This window comes from Poecilia formosa, unplaced genomic scaffold (genome assembly GCF_000485575.1).
Source record: "Poecilia formosa unplaced genomic scaffold, Poecilia_formosa-5.1.2 Scaffold130, whole genome shotgun sequence".
Classification (NCBI taxonomy): domain Eukaryota; kingdom Metazoa; phylum Chordata; class Actinopteri; order Cyprinodontiformes; family Poeciliidae; genus Poecilia; species Poecilia formosa.
The window spans coordinates 414,941-438,576 of NW_006800069.1; the positions used below are offsets into that span (position 1 = coordinate 414,941).

At 39.4% G+C, this 23,636-nt stretch overlaps 1 protein-coding gene across 1 annotated transcript; it reads right to left on the minus strand.

The window, feature by feature from the left end:
• Positions 1-295: 295 nt before the first annotated feature.
• LOC103144631 (adenylate cyclase type 2) lies at positions 296-23,622 on the minus strand. Its single transcript, XM_007561701.2, has 26 exons — positions 23,300-23,622; positions 20,500-21,565; positions 16,129-16,338; positions 15,037-15,210; positions 14,461-14,610; positions 13,813-13,970; positions 12,731-12,842; positions 12,500-12,627; positions 10,925-11,083; positions 10,638-10,797; positions 10,302-10,460; positions 10,115-10,146; positions 9,921-9,974; positions 9,291-9,354; positions 8,405-8,502; positions 8,187-8,271; positions 7,505-7,642; positions 7,350-7,427; positions 6,860-7,041; positions 5,674-5,758; positions 5,426-5,584; positions 4,310-4,456; positions 4,119-4,226; positions 3,844-3,958; positions 1,750-1,874; positions 296-1,260 (listed from the first exon to the last, which is right to left on the minus strand). Exons 2-26 carry the CDS (start codon positions 21,361-21,363, stop codon positions 1,126-1,128), a joined length of 3,879 nt encoding a protein of 1,292 aa, XP_007561763.1. The 5' UTR covers positions 21,364-21,565; positions 23,300-23,622; the 3' UTR covers positions 296-1,125.
• Positions 23,623-23,636: the final 14 nt, after the last annotated feature.

The window sequence follows — 23,636 nt, forward strand, 5'->3', positions numbered from 1 at the left end:
GGTAAGTTTTCGTGGCATAATTTCACACGTGATGACAGGTTTTTTTTCCACTGGAGTCCTGTCAGTTTGAGACATTATTTGAAACAGTAGTTTAAAGCATCAGGGGTCACAGCGATTACGTCCGAGGAATGTCACCAGTGACATCATACTCTGGGATACCCAACCCTTCAGGCTGTAAAAGGTGTGCTGTGCAAGTGTTGACTAAGAAAATGTAGAAAAAATTTCCACTCCACTCCATCTAAACCATCTCAGACTAAAAAGGTAAACAATAAAAGTTCATTTCTGTGCAAACTCATTTTTTTTTGACACTTATCTATTGGTCCACTCATTTTGAGGATGGAGTAACCGAAAAAAAATGTTTTGTTTATCTTTTTCACATTTTTCCATCTCTGTTTATGTAGTCAGGAATGTGCGTGTTTTTCCTGTTATAGCAGGTTGTTATAATGAAAAGCATTTCTTTGGTCCACGTCTTACAATCTCTATGCTAAACCAGTGCATTTAAATAAATCAAAACCAAAAGGTAAATCGTTTCCCTCCCACCCCACAATATAGAAGTGAGATACAAAAATATTTTTAATACATGATAAATGTCATTCCTTCAAGTCAGACATTAGTTGTTTTTTTTTTTTTTCGAGGAAGATCAAGTTTCTTTTGTAAGCCACGAGTTTTTCTCTTACAACAGTATTTGGTCATTGTGTTTCTATTGAACCTAAATTAACATGGAATTTGGCGACGAATGTGATCCAGCCTTGTTGAGTTCCCCCATTAAAAATCTTTTTCAGTATATAGAATGATACAGTACAATGCAGAGTATGCCTGGCAGGCCTTTTAGAAGTCCATGCGGTGGGAGCGTTCTCCTTCCAGATGCCAGTTGTGTTTTGTTTTTAGCAGTCGGGATGGATCGTCTTTATTGTCTCATCCAGTAAAAACGAGTTCTGTTGCCGTGATCCTTTTTTGTCGTTGAGTCAGCATCTGGTGTAAAAATGCAGCGGCCGTCTTCCTTTAAGTCTCAGCTGCTGGTTGTGCAGAAACCAGAATGACTCATCCGGCGTTGTGTGCTTCATGGCGGACTGAGCCGCCGGTGTTCATGTCGTAACGCCCTGCTGTAAGTCGGTTTAAGCTCCATTAGAACTGAGGAGTCATATGGTCGGTTTTGACGAAGTAGGTGGTGAGTTCTCCTTTCCCCTTCACGTTGACTTTTCCTCGGAGTGTGACGTCGTACCCCACGCTCTGGATAATTTGGGAGGTCTCCTCTGTCACCTGAGTTCATGATACGGAGAGAAAAAAAAGTTTTTAATGTTAATCCAATCATCTGTTTTTAGTATTGTCTTCTTTTAAAGGGGCAGTATTATATTTTCCAGGCACACCGCACTATATTACACCACAATTAAGTATCTATGTTAACTGCAGTTGTTAAAAAAACAACCTGTATATTAAATATGACTTAAAAGAAATTTACTTTGTAATTTAACACCTTGAAATTGGGCTTCTGTCTCTTTAAAAATTCCTGCTCTTTCTGAAACTCTGCCTTCAGGAAGTCATCACAAGATCCCTCCTCTATTAGCTCTTTAACAGAGTTTTTACCAACGTTGCACTGAGAAGGAGCTTATATGATGAGCTCAGCAGATGCGCAGTTTGCTAATTGCTGCTGGCTAGTCTGAAGGAGCTCCGAACTGCATCTCAAAGGCGGGGCTAGCTCCAGCCAGCCATTTTGCACAGCTGAATAGTTGCTGTGGGTGTTTTTCTAACCTGTATCTTGTCCAGTTCCCCTGTGCTTTCCATCCGACTGGCAACATTAACAGAGTTCCCCCAGATATCATACTGAGGTTTATGGGCGCCAATAACTCCTGCAATCACTGGGCCGTGATTTACTCCTGCAAATGGATAACAGACAAGAATAAATGCTTATTCACATTTCAGATAAATTATCATTTTAATATAAAAATGCCTCATATTTAGGAGTTTATATCCAATTTGTCTTTGCATTCTGTGGGTTTTGTATTAGTTTATTATTCAAAATAGCTGAATCCTCTACAAAAATGCAAAGTAAAAAAGCAGTTCAAAGTGCTTTACACCATAAAAACATAACACAGTCACCAGTAATAAACATTACATTTAGTCAAACTCCATCATCAGAATCATCAACACATGAAAAATGTTGATCAGTGTTCCAGTTATGACTAATCAAAGGCAACTCTAAACAGGTGGAATGTTTTATTGATTTAGTGTTTCAGCAGTTCTGCAGTTTTCTGGAAGTTTGTTCCAGATTAGAGATGCATAAAAACTGAATGCTGCTTCTCCGGGTTTGGTTCTGGTTCTTAGGATGCAGAGTAGACTGGACCCAGCCACATCCCTGTAAACCTCAGAAATCATGTTTTATTCATTCATTTTTCAAAAACAAATATTACCAGCAGCAATAACAATAAAGCAATATTTGTTGAACTAATTTCTGCAGATTTTTTTTTTGTTTGATTGTGCATACTTAATTTTTTTTTAAATGACAACACTTTGGTAAAACGAAACAGCAACAAAAATCAAAGTAGTGTTTGTATTTGTTTGAACTTTGATTTTAAAGACGGATATGGTATAAAATAAATGTATTCAGAAAAACATAACTAATATATTACACTGAAGAAAATTTAAGAAGTTGTATTTTTTCAGTTTTACTAAGGTGTTAAGTGATTCTTCAACTGTAGCTACTTTAAAGTAGCAGCCTCTGGTTATCAATACATTTTAATAGTTATGATGGCTTCTCAATGCATTCCCAAATGTTCAACTGGGGTTTACGGTTTTAGTCTCTAAGCAACAACATCCAAAAAGAATCTGTGATTTTTATTTTTTTTTTGACAATAAGTATTTGTAAGAATTGGTTGTGATAAAAACTTGTGGGTACTGATCTGTAGAGCAGAGATCCAATTATATATTTAAAAATCTACAGACTTTCTGCTTTCCATTGCGCACGAAAATAACATTTTCAAATGTGGTCGACATTAAAACAAATGCTCTTATTTCATGGGTTACTAAAGCTTGTCGAATCTTAACTCCTATTTTCATTTTAATACACCTTTTGCCTGTACGTCCCAACTTTGCACTACTTTGGTCTATGACACTTGCCTAATAAAATATCTTCACCTTTCTGGTTGTAATATGAGAAAATGCAAAAGAAAAAGATTTAAGGTGCAATGTGTTTAACCCAACTTGTATTTATGAATTAAAGCCGTTTATTTAGTTCATTTGGTCTTTACTGACTTTAAACCAGTTACTATGAGCTACAGGTCACCTAAGCAGAGCAGCTACATTTAGTTTTCCTTTAGTAATGCACAGAACTTGGGGGACAAAAGGCCGTTTGTTTCAATGCTAGTTTAATTTAGAACTAAACTTGATGGCTGTTAAGTCTTTTTTCATTTTTTTTCTCTTAATTTGTTGAAAGAATTACACTGACTATAGTCTGTTTTAACATCTTATTGTCTTGTATGTCTCTTTAAAACAAATCGTCCTTAAAAACAGGAACCCATGATTTACCAGTGTAAAGCTATAAACCTAGATTGTATCTGTTCATACAGTCTACACAATAGCTATCCTCTACTGTACTTCCTTTTATGTTTTTAAGAAGCTCATAAAGTCATAAATCATTGTTTTTTTGCCAGTCAGTGTGGCAGTCAGTGTGATAGTCTTTTTTGTCTAATGAAAGGCTCAAAAAACACAAATGAAAAACAAATTGGAAATTCTTTTGCATTTAAATCCTTTCTGGAAACAGAGTTTGTGCTTTAACATATCAAAGCAGTTTTTTGTCTATTTTTCAGTGAACTACCCACTCTCCTGGTAATATTAAAATGAACTCACCGATCCGGAGTTTAAAGTTGTTAAAAGAGTGCTGGTTGAGTTTTTCCAGTTTGCTCATCATTGCTATTGCAAACTCCACCATGGTGCGGACAGTAATGTAGGTCATGTCGATTTTCTGTAGGGGGAGCCAGAGATCACACTTGTTAGCAGGGCTTTTCTTCTACATGTTCTACAGGAATGCTTCTTCCCTGTGTCCGCTGAACTTGTTTTGCAAAAACGTAGCAAACAATTAATACAAGCGTTGACGTTTTTTGTGTTTTTTTCATTCTACAAACCTTATTGTCTTCTCCTGCAGGGTAGTGTCTTAGTCCTGCAGCAGCCATGTAAGTGCTTCCAATCGTCTTAATCTTCTCAACAGAAGAGAATTTGGGCTTAGACAGAAGCTGCATTGAGACACATACAGACTAAATGTTAGAAAGAAGAAGAGAGTATTTAACTTTCTTTCACATCATCTCTGTGGTCGTACGTAATCAAAGTCCAGTATGATCTCGTTGAGGAAGCGCAGACACTCCAGGCCGTCTCCGTTGGCGCTGCTCTCGCTGTAAAACTCTTTGAACTGAGGCATTGATGCGAACAACACACACACACATTCGTATGATTCGCTGTACAGGTCCTGCAAAATAAAACAGCGATGTTGTAGATGAAGACACTTTGAACTGACGATTAACTTGTCCCAGGGTTTAACATCTGGGAGCATGTTGACTGAGATGCAGGGAAATGTTGACAAAAACCTTGCCAAAAATGTTTGTATGTCTCATTTTTAGATAAATTTATCATCCAAGGTTTAATACTGTTTTGTTAAAAGCTCATATTTCTGTGTGTCTGTACTAGGGATGCAAGATATCAATCAGTTAATCTAACGTTGATTGATCTTACTGATTGATTATTTGAGAAGCTGCCATTTTCTTAAAAATCTGAGATTTCTCTTGTATCAAGATGGTAGTTGACTAACACCAACGGTTAATTGTTTATAATACACTGAATTAAAAAAGACAATTACATTTGAGATTATTTTATGCCAGTTGTATTAAATACTGACTGAATAAACAGAAAACGGTGTTTTTCTCACATTATTAAACTAAAAACAAAATATGAAAAGAATAAAATATGTGAAACACTTAATTCCCCATGATCAGAGAGACGTTCATCCATACAGAAGTATCTGTGGTAGCTTTGGAAGGAATGTTAAAACTTTCCTCCATGAAGTGCATTAGCTTCATGGAGGAAAGATCTGAAAAGCAACAGCACGTATTGGCACAACGTTTTTTCATCACATCGCAATTTTTCTTAGTTATATAGTGTTAATATTTCTAGACAGAATGACATAAAGTGCATTTTCGATCCCAAACCGACTCTGTTTGGACCGCTTCTCTTCCCCATTCTGGTATAGCCCCACCAGCTTTGTTTCTGTATCAACTGGCTCCGCTTAACGATAACCACCGGCGCCCTCTGATGGATGTGAGCCAAACTACAACACTAAAAGAAGATCTAAGCGAGCGTTTAAAGTTAATCGAACCAATTCTAATCTAATAAACCATTAATTGCTTGCATCCCTGCTCTGTCCTGTTTTTACAGTATTTACTTGATTGCTGACGGCTTTGCCCATGAAGAAGGAGGCGACGTGAAGTGGCATGACGTTCTGCAGGAGGAGCTTGTTGACGTTCTCCATGGTCTCCATCTCCTCTCGCTCTGTTTGGAAGCAGCACTCCAGCAGGAAGTCTACGCGACACGTCAGCTCATCCTGACAGAGAATCACACACAACGTTTCAACATGCATCGACTAATTTGCTACGCTTTATATTGTGTGGTAATTGACAAAAAGAGACGAACCCGTCTAGCCAGAATGAGGCACACAATGTAAAAGATGACCAGCCAGATCCCGGACATGATCTGAGGGTCCTTCAGTACCCCGACACTGCAGACAAACACAAATATAAAGTAATTCTAGAGTTGAACAGATCAATACAAAGGCCAACCCACTCACCCTTCCTACTTCATCTAACATAGATGTCTTGTTTCTAAGCTGGGTTTGCATCCCCCGCCACCCAGGAGGGCTTCTTTCTATAGAAAGCAGCTAAATAAATGATGATGATCTGAAACCGCAGACAAGGATTCACAATCTGGGCTCGACGTCACGGACAAAAGGGAAGAAATATAAGACCTTCCCGAAGCGAGGCTGGTGGCGTTGTGACTGCCGAGGGCGGTGAGCGGAGGAAAGTTTAACATGCGTAGCGTGGTTTTCATCTGCACGCACTCAGGGACACATAAGTCAACAAACCGAAATGTAAACAAAAACAAGATTTCAGTAATTGATTAATCTACTATTCCGATGATTAATTGGATAAAACACATAGACACATCCTGCAGGTTTTTTCATTTAAGCCTTTTTCATACAATTTTATAAATGTATTAAAGGATGAAAATAACCCAATAGTGTCACGATCCGTGTTTCTGTGTGTTTGAGTTTTTTCCTGTGTAGTCCCGTTCCTGTGAGTCTCAGTCCTGTCCTCCCCGTTGATTGCTCCCCAGGTGTGTCTCATTCCCCTGATTACCCCGTGTGTATTTAAACCCACCTGTTTTCTGTGTTCCTCGTCGGGTCCTTGTCTAGGTTTGTCTAAGTTGTCGTCTATTCGCGCCAGTTGAACTGCTAAGTCCTGGTTTGCGTTAGCTCTCGTCTCCAAGTCCTGTTTATCAGTTGCTACCGGTATTTGGCTGTGTGCCTGTCTCTCTGCCGTGCTGCCTGTGTTGGACTGTTTTTGAGCCTTCATTAAATCTTCTTCATCACCATAACCTGGGTCTCAGCGTCTCTCCTCACCACCAACACCCCCAGCTCATGACAAATAGTTTAATTCCTTTCTTTTTTAAATAAGAAAATAAGCATATTATTTCCTAAAATGCAGTAACATAGCATTCCTTTAGTGAACGCTTGATCACTTGTAGCAAAGGATGCATCTGCAGCTAAAAAATACTTCTAGCATCCAAGCAGCACCAGTAGTACTATGCATGGGTCACTCACTGTGTGTGATTTTTATCGTAGAACACATCCACAAGGCAACTGGACTCGTTTTCGTAGACTTTGAGGAAGAGGGCTAGGTACACCACCACAGCCAGCGTGAGCAGGAATCCCTTCACAGAGAAGCAGATCCTAACAAACACCATCACTCCCAGCATGGCCAGCAGGCAGCAGTACAGGTAGTACTGGGTGTTTCCACCAAAAGGAGGGAGATCAGAGAAACAGGTGCAAACAGGTGAGGATATGTTGTTCAAACTTGGAACGGAACAATTCAGAGCTTTGCTTCAGATCCTATTACTGCAAATACAGTGAAACTTACTAGATAGTTAATAGTTAGCCAACAAAGTTAAAGATTAATGTAAACTATGGGAAATGCAAACACATCGAGAGAAATCAATGTTAGCACAGAAAAAGGTACAAAAACTGTTTCCTGTTTCCATGAATGAGCTTTCAGATGTAGAAAGAAGATCTCATAATCTGGTGAGACACTCACAGGCAGATTATACAGTCCGTGTCCTTCTAAATATGTGGTGTTAGTGACCGACGTGCAGTTTCTTCGTGGGAGGACGATCTGGAAAGAACACAGACACAGTGGAAATAAGACCATCGAGCAAACAAATCGACCGAACGATCGAAAACAATACCTACCAGGTTGAGGATGGCCATAAGCAGAGTGATGAGGATACACAGAGTGACGAGGAAAAGCCGCACCACCGCCCTGGCAGGGAGGTTGCGTGACAGCTTCTCTACCCACTGGACATTTAATGGCAACTTGGAGTGCAATTTCTGATGAGGAAAAAGTGAAAAACGTCACTACGGCTGAGTCTTTTCAGGACACAGATAACTGGCGATCATTTCTACTTAGAAACTTAGGAGGAGTGAATGCTGCTGCTGGGTTTCCTTAGATGGAAAACGTTTTGCATCAATTTGAAGAATAAACTGAACTTGATGCATTGTTTGATAACTAGGTTAAACTGGAACTGATTTGATTATGTTGAATTGACTTTTTTTGTAAAATACCTTTTAATATGATGTGTTGTGAATTGGCACTATTTGAATAAAATTGAACTGATTTAAATAAGATGCATTGGAGGGATTCATGTCTTAAACATGCACAACAATGTGTTGGTCCATAACCTAAAATCCCAATAAAGAGCATTAAAGTTAGATAATATTCAAGTGGTTTGACTTATTTTGCAAAGTGGTAAATGTTTCTTTTTCTGTAGAACTTCATTTCATTGTAGCTGATCTCAATTAGCCTCAGTTACAACAAGTCACGCAGCGTTAATCTGATGTTGACATTGAAATTATGCAAAAACTTAGACGTTACCTTCATGTATGCAACAAAAGAAATGACCAGAAGTGCCACCATTACGGGGAAGGTCACACCGTAGGACACTGCCATTTGAAAGTTCCTATGACAGTAACAAAGTTGAGTCAAGTTAATCTGCTCACCGTAAATAATAATGTTCAGGACAATTAAGATGTAGCTTTATACACAATAGAGACAACGGTTGTATGCATGAAGACGTTTTAAGAGCTACTTACTTTTCAGAGACAAGCATCTGGACGATGAAAAGAGTCACGAAAATGATGAAGATGCAGCTTATCGAGTAGTGCAAATTCGTCACCTTTGAGAGGCGGAACTGGAAAGCAGTTTTTAAAAAAGCTGGTTAGGGGTGATAATATTTAGTCTTTTCAGTCACAAGGTTTCCTGTGTAGTGCCCTGCCAAGGTACTAATACTCAAACTTTTGTATATTTTGTCACATTAAAACCTCTAACTTCAATTGGTTTTATATGGAGTTGAAGAAAAACGACACTTTGACTTGAATGAGTGTTCAGTTCAAACTCAGTCAGAGTGGATGGACCTCATTAGTGGAAAGGAGTTTTCATTTATAACGTTGGAAAAATGTCTTGTTTTGAGTGAATCAATCTGCAAGGGTAACTAGTACTTTTTTTATCAATACCAAGTGATTATTGACTACAAAGCTACTTGTAAGCTAGCTCTGTGTTATATCAAATGTTCTATGATATTTGCACTAGAAACTGGACCAAAAATACTTGGTATGATTTTGTTGTTTGTTTTTTTTTAGTAAATCTAACAATTTCCTGTTTTGAGCTGTGAAACTCTGCAGCTCTTCCAAAGCTACAATCAGCATTTGGGCAATTGGTTGCACTAGATTTTATTTATTGCTGTCTGAGTAAATGAGCACCACATTTTTCAGATTTTTATTTCTGAAAAATTTTGATTGCCATGTCATTTTTCTCCTTAAAATTCACAATTCTACTAAGATTCTTGTAAAACAAATTGAAGTCTGTGGTTGTAACGTCTCAAAAGGAGAAAAAACTGAAGGCATATAAATACTTTTTGCAAGAAATTTTTTGTGTACATACTTTTAAGGAGCATATATTAGGTTTCAGAAGAAAATATACCTGTTTCTCGACAGTGAGGTCATTAAACAACAGAGTCAACCAGTTGAGTTTCTTCACTTTCCTCCTAAATGAAAAGAAACAAGGAAACATTGGAGAAATTTAATAAGATAAATCAGTACCTGGTAGTTCTTTTATACTGTCGTTATATTTTAGAAATTCAAAAAGATGGGAAAAAAGTAAGGGCATCTGCAAGTTTCAGCAAGTGAAATTTAAGACTTTTTAAGACCTTTTAATGCCACCATTAATTAAATTTAAGACTGAAAGAATTAAAAATATAGGGGATGGTTGAGGGAACTTACTGTATAGCAATCAAGACTAAGCAAAAACTGTGAACCCGGCTTTTGAGTCCATGATAAACTCATACTAGCTAGAAAACTAGCTAGCAAGGCTATATCAGCCTCAACTGCCTTGAATGCAATGAAGATGTTTGACTTCTGTCTGACAGAAATGACCCACAAGAAAAATAAAACTACATAAAACAGTAAAGCTGTGACAAAATTTAAGACCTGTGATTCACATATTTAAGACCAACTTACATGTTTTTAAAGCATTTAAGACATTTTAAGGCCTTTATTTTAGACACACAAATTTAAGACTTTTTAAGGATGTCTGGATATCCTGTAAACTCACCCAGCTATGTCCACTGTGTCCAGCGATCCCTTTATGCTGCTATCGATAGACAGACTAAAACAAATGAAAAGACATTATTGATGGCATCCTCTGAGAAGACTGGAGAGAAGGTTTCGTTTAGCTCCTTTAAGCTGGATGGATTTGACTTTGGAGTAATTTTAACAACGTCTCTTTAAGAGATTCTCGCCGCTTACCGGTTGGGGTTGTTGTGAAAAGGTGGTTCTCCCTGGAATCAAACACAAACATAACAGGCACTGTTAGACTGCCGTACAATAAACCATGATCCATGATCAAACAGCTGTGAGAGACAAAACAGAGACTGCCCTGTATGTCCTTTACAAAACGGTCCAGTGGGATGGAGAAGCAGGAATACGTCCTTACCATCGATGTCAGCCGTGGACGCGGTATGACGCCTTTGAGAGGCTTGAAGGCCTTCTTTTTCTCTGGGTTGCTCAGGTCTGCGAAAGGGTGGATGTTCTTCCAAGATTTGAGGTACTGAGACATTCGGACGGACGCCCGCTGCTTGTTCTCACCCGCTGGCTGAAGTTACAGCAGAGGCCATTCAGTTATTAAAACAACAGCGCATACTTAAGGAAAAAATCTTTTAATACACATTTTAAGCTAATGTTTCCCCACAAGGGCAGGTTAAGGGGTAGGGGAGTTTTATTTATATAGCACATTTTCAGGAACAAGGCAATTCAAACTGCGTGCGCCTACCAGATTAGGCCTTCGTGGAACGCTGCTTGTTTTGTTGGGGTCAATAACCAGGAATGTTTTTCTCCCGTTAAGGTGAGTATTCCGACTTTCCCCATCCCCGTCCTCCACCTCGTACGCTCCATTCAGGTGCTGAAGTGTTTCTTCGGTTATGTGGACTCGCCTAGTTAGAAGTTGAAATGTTTCCAGAATAGATTTAAACTTAAAAATGTTGCTTTTTCACTGAAATTAACTAACATTTTGCATGGTATCATACAGTTTAGTTATCAGATAAGGATCACTTTTCTTACCCAGGAAGGCCTCCAGACTCCATTTGATTGGCTAAGGTGACATCGTTTGACCAGACGTCATACTGCCACTTCTGAGAGCCAATCACACCGGAGAGCACGTTGCCAGAGTGAACGCCAACCCTCATGTTGATATCCACTTCTGTAGCCCGTCTAAGTTCACTAGAAGGAGGCAAACAAGTAGCTAAAAATCAAAGTTTCACTGAGAAAAATTGATAAAATCAAAGAAAATGTGGATGATTCTTTTTCAATTTGTCAGATTGATTAATAAGTGTCTTCACACCGTATTTAGAGCTCTCTCCTTATAATAAGCTAATCTAGTTTTCATGTTATTATTAAATACATAATAGAATTTCATTGCATTTAATATGGAATGTAATAACTTTCCACACCAGAACAGCTTTTAGTTTGCTTTCAAAGTCCAGAAATATTGCTCCATTCAAATGAAATGGAACCAAATATTGCCGCATTTGATTTGCATTTGCCTCATACATGAATTTCCCAGGAATGCAAGCAATGAGGCCTCCACCTCCTGGTCTTCAGCATTTGCATCAAAGAGTTCAGAACGGAAAATAAAATGGATTATGCAAAATGTGTTATTTTAAAAGTGTGGGGAAAACACAACCAAGGTACTAATACTCCAAGTTTTGTATATTTTGTCACATTAAAACCACAAACTTCAGTTCACATGTCAACGGTACTTAGACGTGTGCATCAACTACTGCAAAAAAAACAACAAAAAACTCTTAAAGGGGAAGTATTATGTGTTTTCCAGGCAAATGGTGCTATTTTATAGCACAGTCAAGTAACTATGTTAACTTCAGCTGTTATAAAAATGCTTCATATGTCAAATATGACATAAAAGAAATTTGATGTTGTAATTTAACGCCTAGAAATTGGGCGTCTGTCTCTTTAAAAATTCCTGGTCCTTCTGGAACTCCACCTTCAGGAAGTCATCACAACAACCCTTCTCTATTAATCCTCCAGCAACGTTTTTACCAACATTGCAATGAGAATTAGCTCATATAAGGAGCTCAGCAAATGTGCAGACCCACTAGGTGTTTGTTAATTTCTGCTGGCTAGTCTGAAGGAGCTGAGTGGAGGGCTGCTCTGTGAGACGTTATATCGGAAGCTAAGAAACTGCATCTCAAAGGCAGAGCTAAGTCCACTCAGGCTTTTTGCACAGCTGAATGGTTGCTATGGAGATTAAAAGATTTCTCAAACATGCATGAAACGATGAAAGTAACACTTTGCAAAACAACTGAAAACAACAACGTGTAAAACTTTCTGCATAAATCTATTGATATCTAAAAGTGATTGGAAAGTTGCTAAGAGCTGATCAAATATCAAAATGTCATTTTTATAAGCCAAAACCTAACAGAAAAAGTGAAAAAGGTGCATTTCTAAAATTATTTTGGAATTATTTTGGAACAAAGAAAATAATTCTTGGTTATTCTTTTTCTCTACTGATCATTTGGTGATCTTGTACGTTGTAAATGCCGGTATAACACATTTAGATAATTGAAAAATTTCTTGGGGAAGGGTTAGACAAACTCAGATAAATCCAGATGGACTGACTTGATGGCGGTGCACATGTCCAGGCCCATCCGAACGCAGTTGACGGCGTGGGTGGGAATGGGGTCAGGGAGGCCGGAAACACAATAGTAGCAGTCCCCCAGGATCTTGATGCGGAGGCACTCGTTCTTCTGTGCTCAGAAAGAAACCCGGGGGACGAAAGAGTTGGGTCTTAAACATCTGATTAACAGAAAGCTGTCTATCACAAAAATGTGATGTAATTTGCAGCTTTACCTTTGCGATGTCGTCAAATTTGCCAAAAAGCTTGTTGAGGACCGCGACCAGCTCCTCAGGCGTACAGGTGCTCGCTAGCTTAGTGAAGCCGACAATGTCTGCATACAGGATGCTGGACAAACGCAGAGAAAAATAAATATTTAACATATGGTGAAGATAAAAAGGAGCACATTTACGTTTTTGGTAGGATGTAGCAATCAAAGCTAACAATAAGCTAGTCAGGGTCTGTCACTGTGTAGAAGCAGAGCTCAGGAAGGAGATGTGACAAATGTAGTCAGTAAATTAAGTCTTCACTATAAAGTTATATTTATCAAGAACAAAATCAAAGAAACTTGCAGGAAAAACAGCAACCACAGACACTTAGGTAATAAGAAAAATGTGTGTTAAGAAGTAGCTGTTTTATTTCTTTCAGATACACCCTGAAGTGAGGTGTGCACTGACAAAGTCTTCAGCCATGTCTCATTTCTTTGTAAATTAGTTCTGACAGACACATTTTCATCTAAGCCTGTGAAAAGGCCTAGAGAAATATATAGTTTATTCTGTATATTATTCTGTATATGTCTGTAAATGTGAAGCACTTTTTCCACTCCAGTACAACTCAGTTCAAAACTTGATTTAATTAGTTTCTTTCTTTCCTTCTCCTTTCCTTTCTTCTCTATTTCCTTCCTTCTATTTTCCATATCTCCTTTTTTCTTTCTTTCTTTCCTTCCTTTCTTTATTTCTTTCTTTCTAGCATTGGCTCAGTTTGTCACATTGTGGTTGTAGTATGTGGAAATCAATAAATATCTAACCCCCGCTACTTTGTTGCCCCTAAATAAAAGCGGTTATGCCCACACCTCGCTTCTTTTATTTTTATTTGAGAAAAATGTTGGAAATTTAGTCTCGTTTCCCACTCCACGTCACATTTCTGAGCTGCTCCTTGTCGCTCCGTCACTCTAAATCCCAATAAAACCCGCAGAAGTTTGTGGTTGTGATCTAACAAAGCGTAAATACTGAGGATCTGTAACAGAACCAGTGAAGAGCGATCAGCGATCAGCGATCAGTGATCAGCGATCAGCCAACCCTCCACCTGCGGCTGTTACCTGACGTCCCGGTGCTGCCGAATGTAAAGGCTGTGAAAGTTGGGGTGGCTGCTGGTTTCTTTCGTCTCATCGCCCTTTGGCTTGGACAGCCTCCTGATGACCTCACTTTTCAGCTCCACGGCGATGTAGCGTGGCAACACCGACAGCAAGAGCCCCTCCTGTGTCGGATGAAACACACAGAAAAGGGTGGGAATGTGTGAGATGAAAGCGAGGCGGGACGTTTCGAGACTCGAAACCACCAGATTTCTGTCGCTCAGAAACGACAGGGATGTGTTCGGAGCCTGTAAAAAGAAAGTCGTGTTTGCTCGCGGGGTTGTGTTTCATCTCTTTGTTTGCCCGCCATGAATGGTGCCCATTTGGGTTTGCCTTTTCTATTGCTGCTGAGCCCTCAGACGAGTGAATGATTAATCTATTGGCCTAATAGCAGGGAAAGCATACAGGTACCAGGCGGCGGCTGGTCAGCAAACGAGGCCTTTAATGAGACCAATTACACAGACCCGTTTGTAATCCAGGTGAAACAAGCTGCCTAGAAAGACATTAAGGAGGGACTTTTCGTCCGACTGACTCTGTCCTTTCCAAACAAAAGAGTACGGAGTTACGAGAATCAGTGTGTTGTTACTGTAAATATGATTATACAAGTGTTTCAACCTGCTGATACTTCTTCACTTCCTTCTGGGAGCGCACGGCGCTGAACTCTTCCCGCTTCTTGTTGGATGCCCTGAGATCGTTCTCGGTCATCCACAGGTGGAAGACCCCGAAGCAGTTGACGCACACGAACAGCACGGCGTTCGCCACCAGCTGAAAAAAAGAGTTCATCTGATGACTTCTTCGCCTTCTGGACGTCACAGCTTTCCATGAGACACGACGGCAACATGCAAATTAGGCCGAGACAGGCCAAACGCTCCTTTTGTTGCTTTGCATTTGTCCTCAGTAAGATACATAATGAACGGTATTATTGAAGGTTCCTGTTTACACATGAATAAGTTGTAAAGCAGTGACATATCTGCCTGATCATTTGCATTTTTTCTAGAGGAAGTAAATCATGTTGATCATAGAATACAAAATACTTTTGTGCATCTTCATGCTACGTCTGAATTATAATCTTTATGGGAAAGTAATGTTGCAAATATCTCAAAATTCCTTAGTATCACTCTAAGCTGTTCATATTGGATTAGATTAAATAAATTATTCAGTCTTTTGAAAGAACTAAAGATGGTGCTTTACCTGTTCGGCCAGTTGTGGAATGTTTGGACGAGTGTTTGCATTCTTGACAGGGACATACACACTGATGATGATGATGTGAGAAACACTGCTTCCTATCCCAACTATGAGGGCCCAGGTCAGTGAGAGGGGCAGGACTGTGTAAACACTCAGAGACAGGAAGAGGAAAAACGCCACCTGAAGACAAGAAGAGAGCAATGGGACTAAGACAGGGTTTCTGCAGCTATCACCAACTCAAATTTAAATTTTCTAAAGACATTTTTAAGACCATTATTACTGAAATTTAAGACATGCATCGCGAGAGAAGTGTGCAAAAGCAGTAGTGTCCAGAATGCACCTGGCATCATATGCGTTAGCATCGGAAGTGAGCCAGTGGCAAAGACAAACATCGTCCAGCTGGTGATAATTTACACTTGTCAATGATAGACTCAAAAGAGCTAGCTGGGCAGCTAGCAAGGGCTTATTGGCAGCTAGTTAGCAGTGGACTCAACAGACTTGAGAATAAAAAAATCTATATAAAATATAAAAGAGTAAATAGTTCTGCAACAAAATTTAGAACCTGTAATGTATTTAAGGTAAACTTAAAATATTTTAAGAAATTTAAGACACTTTTAAGACCATTGTGAATTAAATTTAAGAGAAATGTACAAAAGTAGTAGTGTCAAGCTTTTTTGCCCAGAGTGCATGTGGCATCATATGGATTAGCATCAGAAGTGAAGACTGGTGAAGATGAACGTCAACCAGCCAACTGCCGGTAACTTACACTTCGTAAAGTTAGTGGTAGATGAAAACAGCTAGCTAACTAGCAAGGGCTTATTAGCAGATAGTTAGCGGTGGGTTTGATTCAAGCTTTTGCCTGACAGAAAAGTCTCATGAGAAAAGTAAACAACAGACTATGCAAGAGTAAATAGTCCTGCCATGACAAAACTTGAGACCTATGACTTACATTAACTTACATGATTTTAAATTAATTTAAGACATCTTAAGGTCTTAATTTCAGCTACAAAGATTGAAAACTTTTTAAGGACGTGCAGACACAGTGACCGAAGCAAAGAACGAAACTCAATCCCATTTTCTATTTTAGCTGCTTCTCACCTGTTCCCATGCGTTCACCTCTCCCCCTGTGAAGATGAAGACCATCGCCGTGACGTAAAGCATCCCCCAGATGAAGAGCGCCAGCGCTCCCCCACAGCGTCTCACCGTGGCCACCCAGGGCAGGCATGCGAGCACGATCACGTTCAGACAGAGAACCACGCACACCACCGACAGGGCACCAACGTGATCGTTTAGGTAAGGTTCTTTTGTCTGGATAATGCAAAAGTTAGCAGATTAAGGTAAAGTTTAAACAGCAACTCTTACAAACAACATACAGTTTTCTTCTTTCATACAAAGTGTCTTCCTGGGATAACATTAAGTTCTGGAAGGCCTTCAGAGATATCTGCCTTTATCTCTGTAGACGTTGCCTATCAGGCTAGGAGCTCAATAGTGTAAAAAGGCTCTACCATACTTTATCCAAAGCGAAAAAAATCAGCTTTTGTTGACTTAGCGTGACAAAATTTGCATCATTTTGTTTGGAGGGAGGCATCCGACTGATCTTCACGACACCAACGTGTCGTGAAGATCACAACACGTTGATTGTGATCAGCGTGTCGTTGATCCCTGTAAGATCCAGTTATTTCACAGAGCTTTGTGCGAAGTGTTGTGTGATTGGTCGGAGGTGTGTGGGCGTGTTTCAATCAGAAATGTACAGAAGCGTTTTAATTGCCAGAACCTGGGGATAAATTCAGAAGACGTAAAACTTGTGCTGTTATAAAAAGTTTCTTGTCATAACAAGATTAAAAACAAAATATCTTCTCATTTAAATCAGAAAGTTAGCAACAGTAAAACAGCAACACCTTTTGGTCTTTTTAGTCGTCGTCTAGGAAACAGGGTGAGAAGGAGGAGAGTCATAGAGAGCAACTTAATGCCTTCTTAACAAGTCATAATCTGTCTGAGGAGCGTATTTTTACATCTTGTTACAACGAGATATAAAACTGGTCACATTGTAACAAGGAACTCATTAAAACAAATAGTATATTGTTATAACGAGATATAAAACTGGTCACATTGTGACAAGGAGAGCCTTAAAAGCCCTACAGAAGGCCTACTTCTGCCTACCTAGCTGATATGAAGCAAAATCATCAACATGAACAAGAACATCATGTAGCTTAGGACCCAAAACCGCCATCAGAACGCCACTCTTCCCTGGCTTTGTATGGGAAACTATTATCACACATTTAGGCGTGAAAGTGTATCCTAAAGATTGACAGTCACATGAGTGGAATCCCTGTAAGACTTGCTTTTATATCCCGTTGTCTTGATTACTGTAAGCCGATTTCCTTTGGAACTAGCCAGGCGCCTGCTGCTTGCTTCCAAAAATTCGTTTTCATACAAATATGTTGCTATTTCCTCTCTGTGTCACTTTATTTTAATAAAACTGTTTTCGTCCACATCATAAACCACAGCAACCAACTTTTTAAAAAAGTATTTTTGAATGCCACTGTATGTTTATTCATCTGAAACTTGACAGGTTATGAGCCCCGATCGAACCAAAACAACTCCTGTTGTGCCGCAGGTCTTATTTCTCTCTTTACGGCACAGTAGAGTACAGCAGCAGTACAGTGGGAAAAAAAAAGAATAAAAAAACGCAGGCTCTATTTTAGAGGCTTTGTCAGGTTATGAATTAAAAGCTAAAATCAATTTCATCAGCAAATCAATCAAAGGTAATACAGGAAGTGTATGCAAAGCATTCCAGTGACTGACCTATAAACCCATCATCTGCTCATCTCTCTCAACGAGACGGAGCAAAATTAAAAAGCCTTTTTTCATTTGCATGAAAAGTGGACTCTGCTTTAAATGTGACACTTTAATTTTCTTTTCCATGAAACAGAGGGAAAGCCTACTCAGGCTGGTAATGTTTTTGCAGTTACTATAGTTACTATTTTATTTGATGTTGCCATGAGTTCGCTTTGAAGACAGAACTATAAATAATAACACAATTATACACACACACACACACACATGCACGTGATCATATCCAAGTGCAGTAAACACAGCATATCAAACATGTTAATTGCTCCTGCTCAGCTCTGCGTAGGTGTGACGTGTTGTTCCGTTTCTGGGGAGGCGCAGGGACGGCTGCATGGGGAAGCTCTGACGTAAGGACGCGCGATCTGAGCTGCTCTGACGTTGGAGCAGCAATAAAGCTTTAGGAGTTCAATGGAACCGCGTTCTGAAAAAGTCTCGCATCTTTAAATGTAGGCAAATACTGCGGGGATACTGGAGACTGTTTGCGCCGACTGTTGACACGCGCTACTTTATTTTTACTGGAATGAAAAGCATCGCAAACCGGAGCGCAAGAATGTCCTGGTGTTTTCACAAAAACAGGTTTAATGCTCCATTAAGCGCCATGGTTAGATTTCGTTTTTAAGTCGTTGATTTTCACTGTGATGAAGTAAAAAGTCTGACCTTTGACTCGGAAGACTAAACGATCTAATATATCAACTGATCATTGTATAAAACAATCGGGGACTAAATTCTTCAAGATAAACATTTTTCCAAAGCTGAGAGGTTTGACCTGGTTTTGATTGAAATCTCAAATGTGAGAAATTCCTGCTTGTTTTATTTCCTGCTAGGCAGTGTTGTGGACACAAACATGTTCAAATGAGTAACATTTTCTAAGAATCGTACAACCTAAAGTGGTGGCAAGCGTCCCAGAGGAACTTGAACTCATGATCTATTTGTGCATTAACAGTTTCTTCAAAATGAAGAGTTTCAACACAGTTTCTCCAAGAAAAAAAAAAAGAAGAGGATCTGGGCATAAACAGCAAGGTCATGCTCCTACACACACTCCTGTAGTAGTGGAACTGATTAATTTACGTGCAGTGAATAATATTCAAGTGAAACAAAGTTCTACAAAGTTTTCACTTATAAGTTATATAACTTTATAAGTTTTGACTTATAAAGAACAGGCTCCAAAAAACTTGAGTTTGGGCCAAAGGTCAAAATCTCGAGAATAAAAGTCATAATATTAGCAGAATAAAGATGCAGTTTTACCAGAAGAATGTTGCAAAATTACACAAAAATAGTTGTTTTAATGAGAAAAAAAAAGCTTCACGGTCTGGCATGACCAGCTCAGTTCGTAGCTAATTCTTTGAAATGGACTAAGATGTTTAAATAATCATTTGCTTTACTGATAATAATTTGAGTACTTCCTTCACCGATACTAAAGAATAACTTCACAAGATGCTCAAACATTCCTTATTTTAATTTCTTTGGTATTTTTCGTGTTGGAATTCTCATAAAATTACAACTTGGTTCTGGTAAAATTATGTCTTTACAATTTCGACTTTATTTTCATAGGACAAATCTTGTAATATTATGACTTTATTCTTGTAATTTAAAAAAAAGTAACATTTTAATTGAACACGCTTGTCAAACAAGACGCCCTGTATATACTGGGATCAAAAAATAAATCTCGATTAATCGATAAAATCAATTTGTAGCCCTTTGTTTGTGCTTCTGCAGTGGATTGACACATTTCATTTTATTCTGAAAAAAACAATTTTCCTTCCATTTCATTATTATAAGATACTTTATGTTAATCAGTTGCATAAAATTTAAGTAATAAATCCAAACATTGAAGTGTAGGAATATTTTTTGCGAGGCGCTCTGTGTGAATAAGAGCTGCTGAAATTAGTGTCTAAAATATGGATTATACAAGCACTAAGAAATGTGAGGAGAACTGAACAAGTGAATTAGCTAGAAGAGACTGTATGCAGTAACACACATCATATTTGGAGCAACTTCATGTGGAGAAAAGCAGCCAACATTAAGTCTGAACTTCACTGATTTAGGGCTGCAACTAACGATTAATTTAGTTATCGATTAACCTATCAATTGTTCTGACGATTAATCTGTTAATCGGATCAAAAAATAGGCACATTCTGCAGATTTTTCATTTCAACATATGTTTAGAAAAACATCTGTTGATTAGTTTTGGATTAACTGATTAACAACTGGATGGCAAAATGTGCCCAAAAGGATCATTTTTACAGCATTTGAACCAGGTGCAGCTAAAACTAGACGACTTGAGGAGCTTTTAGTAGAGCAGGTTTACAGACAAAGGTGTTTTTTTTTATCTTAAGTGCAAAATGCATCTATTTTTTGTACAGTTTTGACTTAATTACGAATGAGTGTGTTGTTCTTTCAGCAATTGGACTTTTTTGAGTCTGCACACTGTTAATGATTAATCGATTGCTAAATTAGTTGATTAGTTTTATTACAATAATCAATTAATCCAGTTAATGGTTTCCACCCAGTACTGGTCTATTGAATGATAAGTCGTCCTAGCAGACTTGTGGAAGACAAATGGAAAAGAAGTTGAAACACTGAAGCAGACAGACACTCGCTCACGGTTCATCTCACCCTTCCTGTAGTGGCAATGACGATGATGATGACCACGCAGAAGATGATGGACAGCAGCAGGCCCGACAGCATGGCTGGAGTCTCCTCAACGCAGCGCAAGAAAGCTCTGCTTGTGGCCTGATAGCAGCAAAACACCCCTTCTTTCACACTCCGTCTAGACCGGGTGCTCTGCCCGTCGATGTCGTCATCCTCGAGGTACCGCTCGGACCTGAGGTCCACGCTGTCTCTGGTTTGCCTAACGATGGACGATCTGGGCGAACTGCCATTGGTCGAGTTTTCCGCTTTCGATTTGCCAGTTAGGTCCAACATGGAATCGCCTCCGATAAAGTCCAGGTTGCTCTTCTTGGCCTTGTCCGAATCTAGGCTGATCCCAGACAAGTTGACGGGGGAAACAGAGCTCATCTTCTCCAGCTTCTTCGTGTCGAGCTCCAGCAGCTCTCCGTCATAGAGGTCCGTGCCAAAGCTGCTGCAGGCGTAACCGGGGCTGGACTTGGTGCTGCTGTAGTCCGAGTCAGTGCAGCTGTTTGCCTGCAGTGGAAGGTTCATGTCGTTTTGTAGCTTATTGCCAGATGGATCAACCGGGGACTCCTGATCCATGCTCACTTCTCTCCCCTTCAACAAAGAAATGGCCTTGAGAGGTTCAGGAACATGCGCCGTCTTCACCTCACCCAACTCCACGGAAACCGGGGACACGCCAACTCCTGACAGGCTCTTTCCAGGAACATCTTGCTGTTTGAGCTCCAAGTTACTGGCTTTGCCCTTGCCATCGCTGGAGATGACAACAATGTTTGGCACTAAAGCTACCTGTGCTGCTTCTTGTCTGGGCCTGAATTCATCCTGCAAAGCTGTGGACTCGTCTGGCATTGTGATCCGTCAGCTTCTTGCCTCGAGATAAATACCTGCGAGCGCAATCTTACAACTTGTCACAACTTGTCGCAGGGTGCTTGTGTGTCGGTTTACAGTGAGTTTGAAGTGCTGAAAGGTCCCACAGATCGATAAGGAATCTTTAACTCGATCTCCTTCAATGAGTTATGTCCCATGTTTTGAGGAAGACGAGCGTCTCTGCCTAAGAAAGAGAGCTCAAAATGAGTATGGAGCAAAGAGAAAACACATTTATAATCAATGAAAAAGAAGCACATCTAAGAGGAAAAGTAATGAGAATAGCACAAGCACAGCCTGTACCTACCTTTGGTTTTAGTGCCATTTTCATAACACACCACTTTGAGACATTTCCCCATTATGCAAAACGAGTTAGTCCTCTTCCCCCGTGACACATACGCCTGCATACCGCACATGTACTGTACAGCTGTTCAGGTGTGTACCGCATTGAAATGTCAGTGACTCACCCAGTTCGCATTAATAACATTTTTTCCCATCAACACCTACTGCCAGAGCTTCAGCCCAGCTCTCTTTCTGTGGCTTCCCTCTTTTTGCCTCTTCTTCCCGTCACAGAAAACCGCCTCTCTGGCCAGCCGGTGTTTCATGGCTACAGTTCCCCATGCAACCTGTCGGCTCCCTTGTCACGTTAATTCCAGGATTAGACTCAATTTTTTTTAATCTGTCTGTCCTGCAGTGATAAATCTGATTTATCACTGTTCCAGTAGGGATTATGCTGAAATTCATCTCACCTGGTGTAGCCGATCAGTTTAACTCTGTGTCGTTGTTCCAGCTCAAATCAGAGGAAAAAAATACTTGCAGCCCAAATGACTCTAAATTACTGGTAATCTTTACATGAGCTGCTGTTCTGGTAGTATCCTTTCCTCCTTTCGGCTGGTTTCACTACTCTGTTCTGTTAGTCAAAGAAGTAATTTCCTAAAAAAAGGGGAAGTTTCCAGAGCTAAAAGTCAAACTTAATCCAGGAATAGGCAACTTCTACTCGTCTGCTCAAACAGGCTCTACTTGGATACCTGAGTGCAGTCTGTTCATGGTGACCAAAGAAAACTACAAATAAATACATAAATAAAAATACACAAAGATGAAAAGCTCTACCATTCAGATGCAACGAGAAATCTCTCAATCGTAACACAACATGCCCTCAAGGTGTGATGAGACACATAAGAATATCCCAGTGACTAAGCAAAACATCCAATGCATTTTGTTATTATTGTATCTCAAAGGTTTATTTTTATGTACACCATCAGCCCACTGGTAAAATGTTTCAAGTTTTATTACTAAACACAAACAGTGGATTTACATGAAGTCAATATGGTGGAGGAAAACAATATTTTATATTCTTAAATGAGAGTAAATCCTGACAACCTCCCACCCAAATTAGAATAAATAAATACTAAAAAAAAAACTATAGTTCCTTAAAAGGCTCTTAGATCCTCCAAGATTTTTTTCTTCTCAAATTAAAGAAACCAAATGTCAGAAAGAACAAGTTGCAAGAATACATAAAAGCTACAACATGCTATAGTTCCTTAAAAGGAACTATAGCATGTAGTTCCTTTACATGCTATAGTAAATTCTGGAATGTGAATGATAAAATATTATTTAATGTGATAAAGTAAATGCAACCTCTTGTGTGTAATTATGGATGGTAATAAGTCAATCAATACAAATTTAAAAATGTTTGGTGGTGCTATATAAAGTGTTAAAAAAATCTGTTCACATTCACCTAAAATAAAAATAATCTTAGCCGTGATAAGGTCTCACCTTTCCCCGGTTTAAAGAGTTTGGAAGAAAATTTAACAGTAAAACATGACATTAAAAGTATTGCTCACTTTCCCTATTCAAATAAAAGGAGTGAATTCACTAAAAATGAAAGACATGTGCCATGAAGATAGATAGATATTCATACCTTATTGGTTGACAAAGTTATCTTCGATCTCCCTGAAAGTCCAGCTGACAGGCAGGACGTGGTTGAATTTCCCTGAGTCTCCGTCGCTCCGCGTCCTCTCACTCATCTTCCTATCGATATCAAACAAAACTGAAAAGGCACAATAAACATTACCGAACTAAAACCGAGCCAAAAACAAAACAATATCCGTCGAAATCGTTATTTTTCGTTGCTGAAAACAGCCCTTAGAAAGTCCGGGTCTCGATGCAGCGCACCAGCCTTTCCGAAGTTTGGCTTCGGGCGCGAGGAAGGGAGCTGAGTGCGAGCGTGGCCGCGCGCGCCTGCGTGCGTGCGTGCG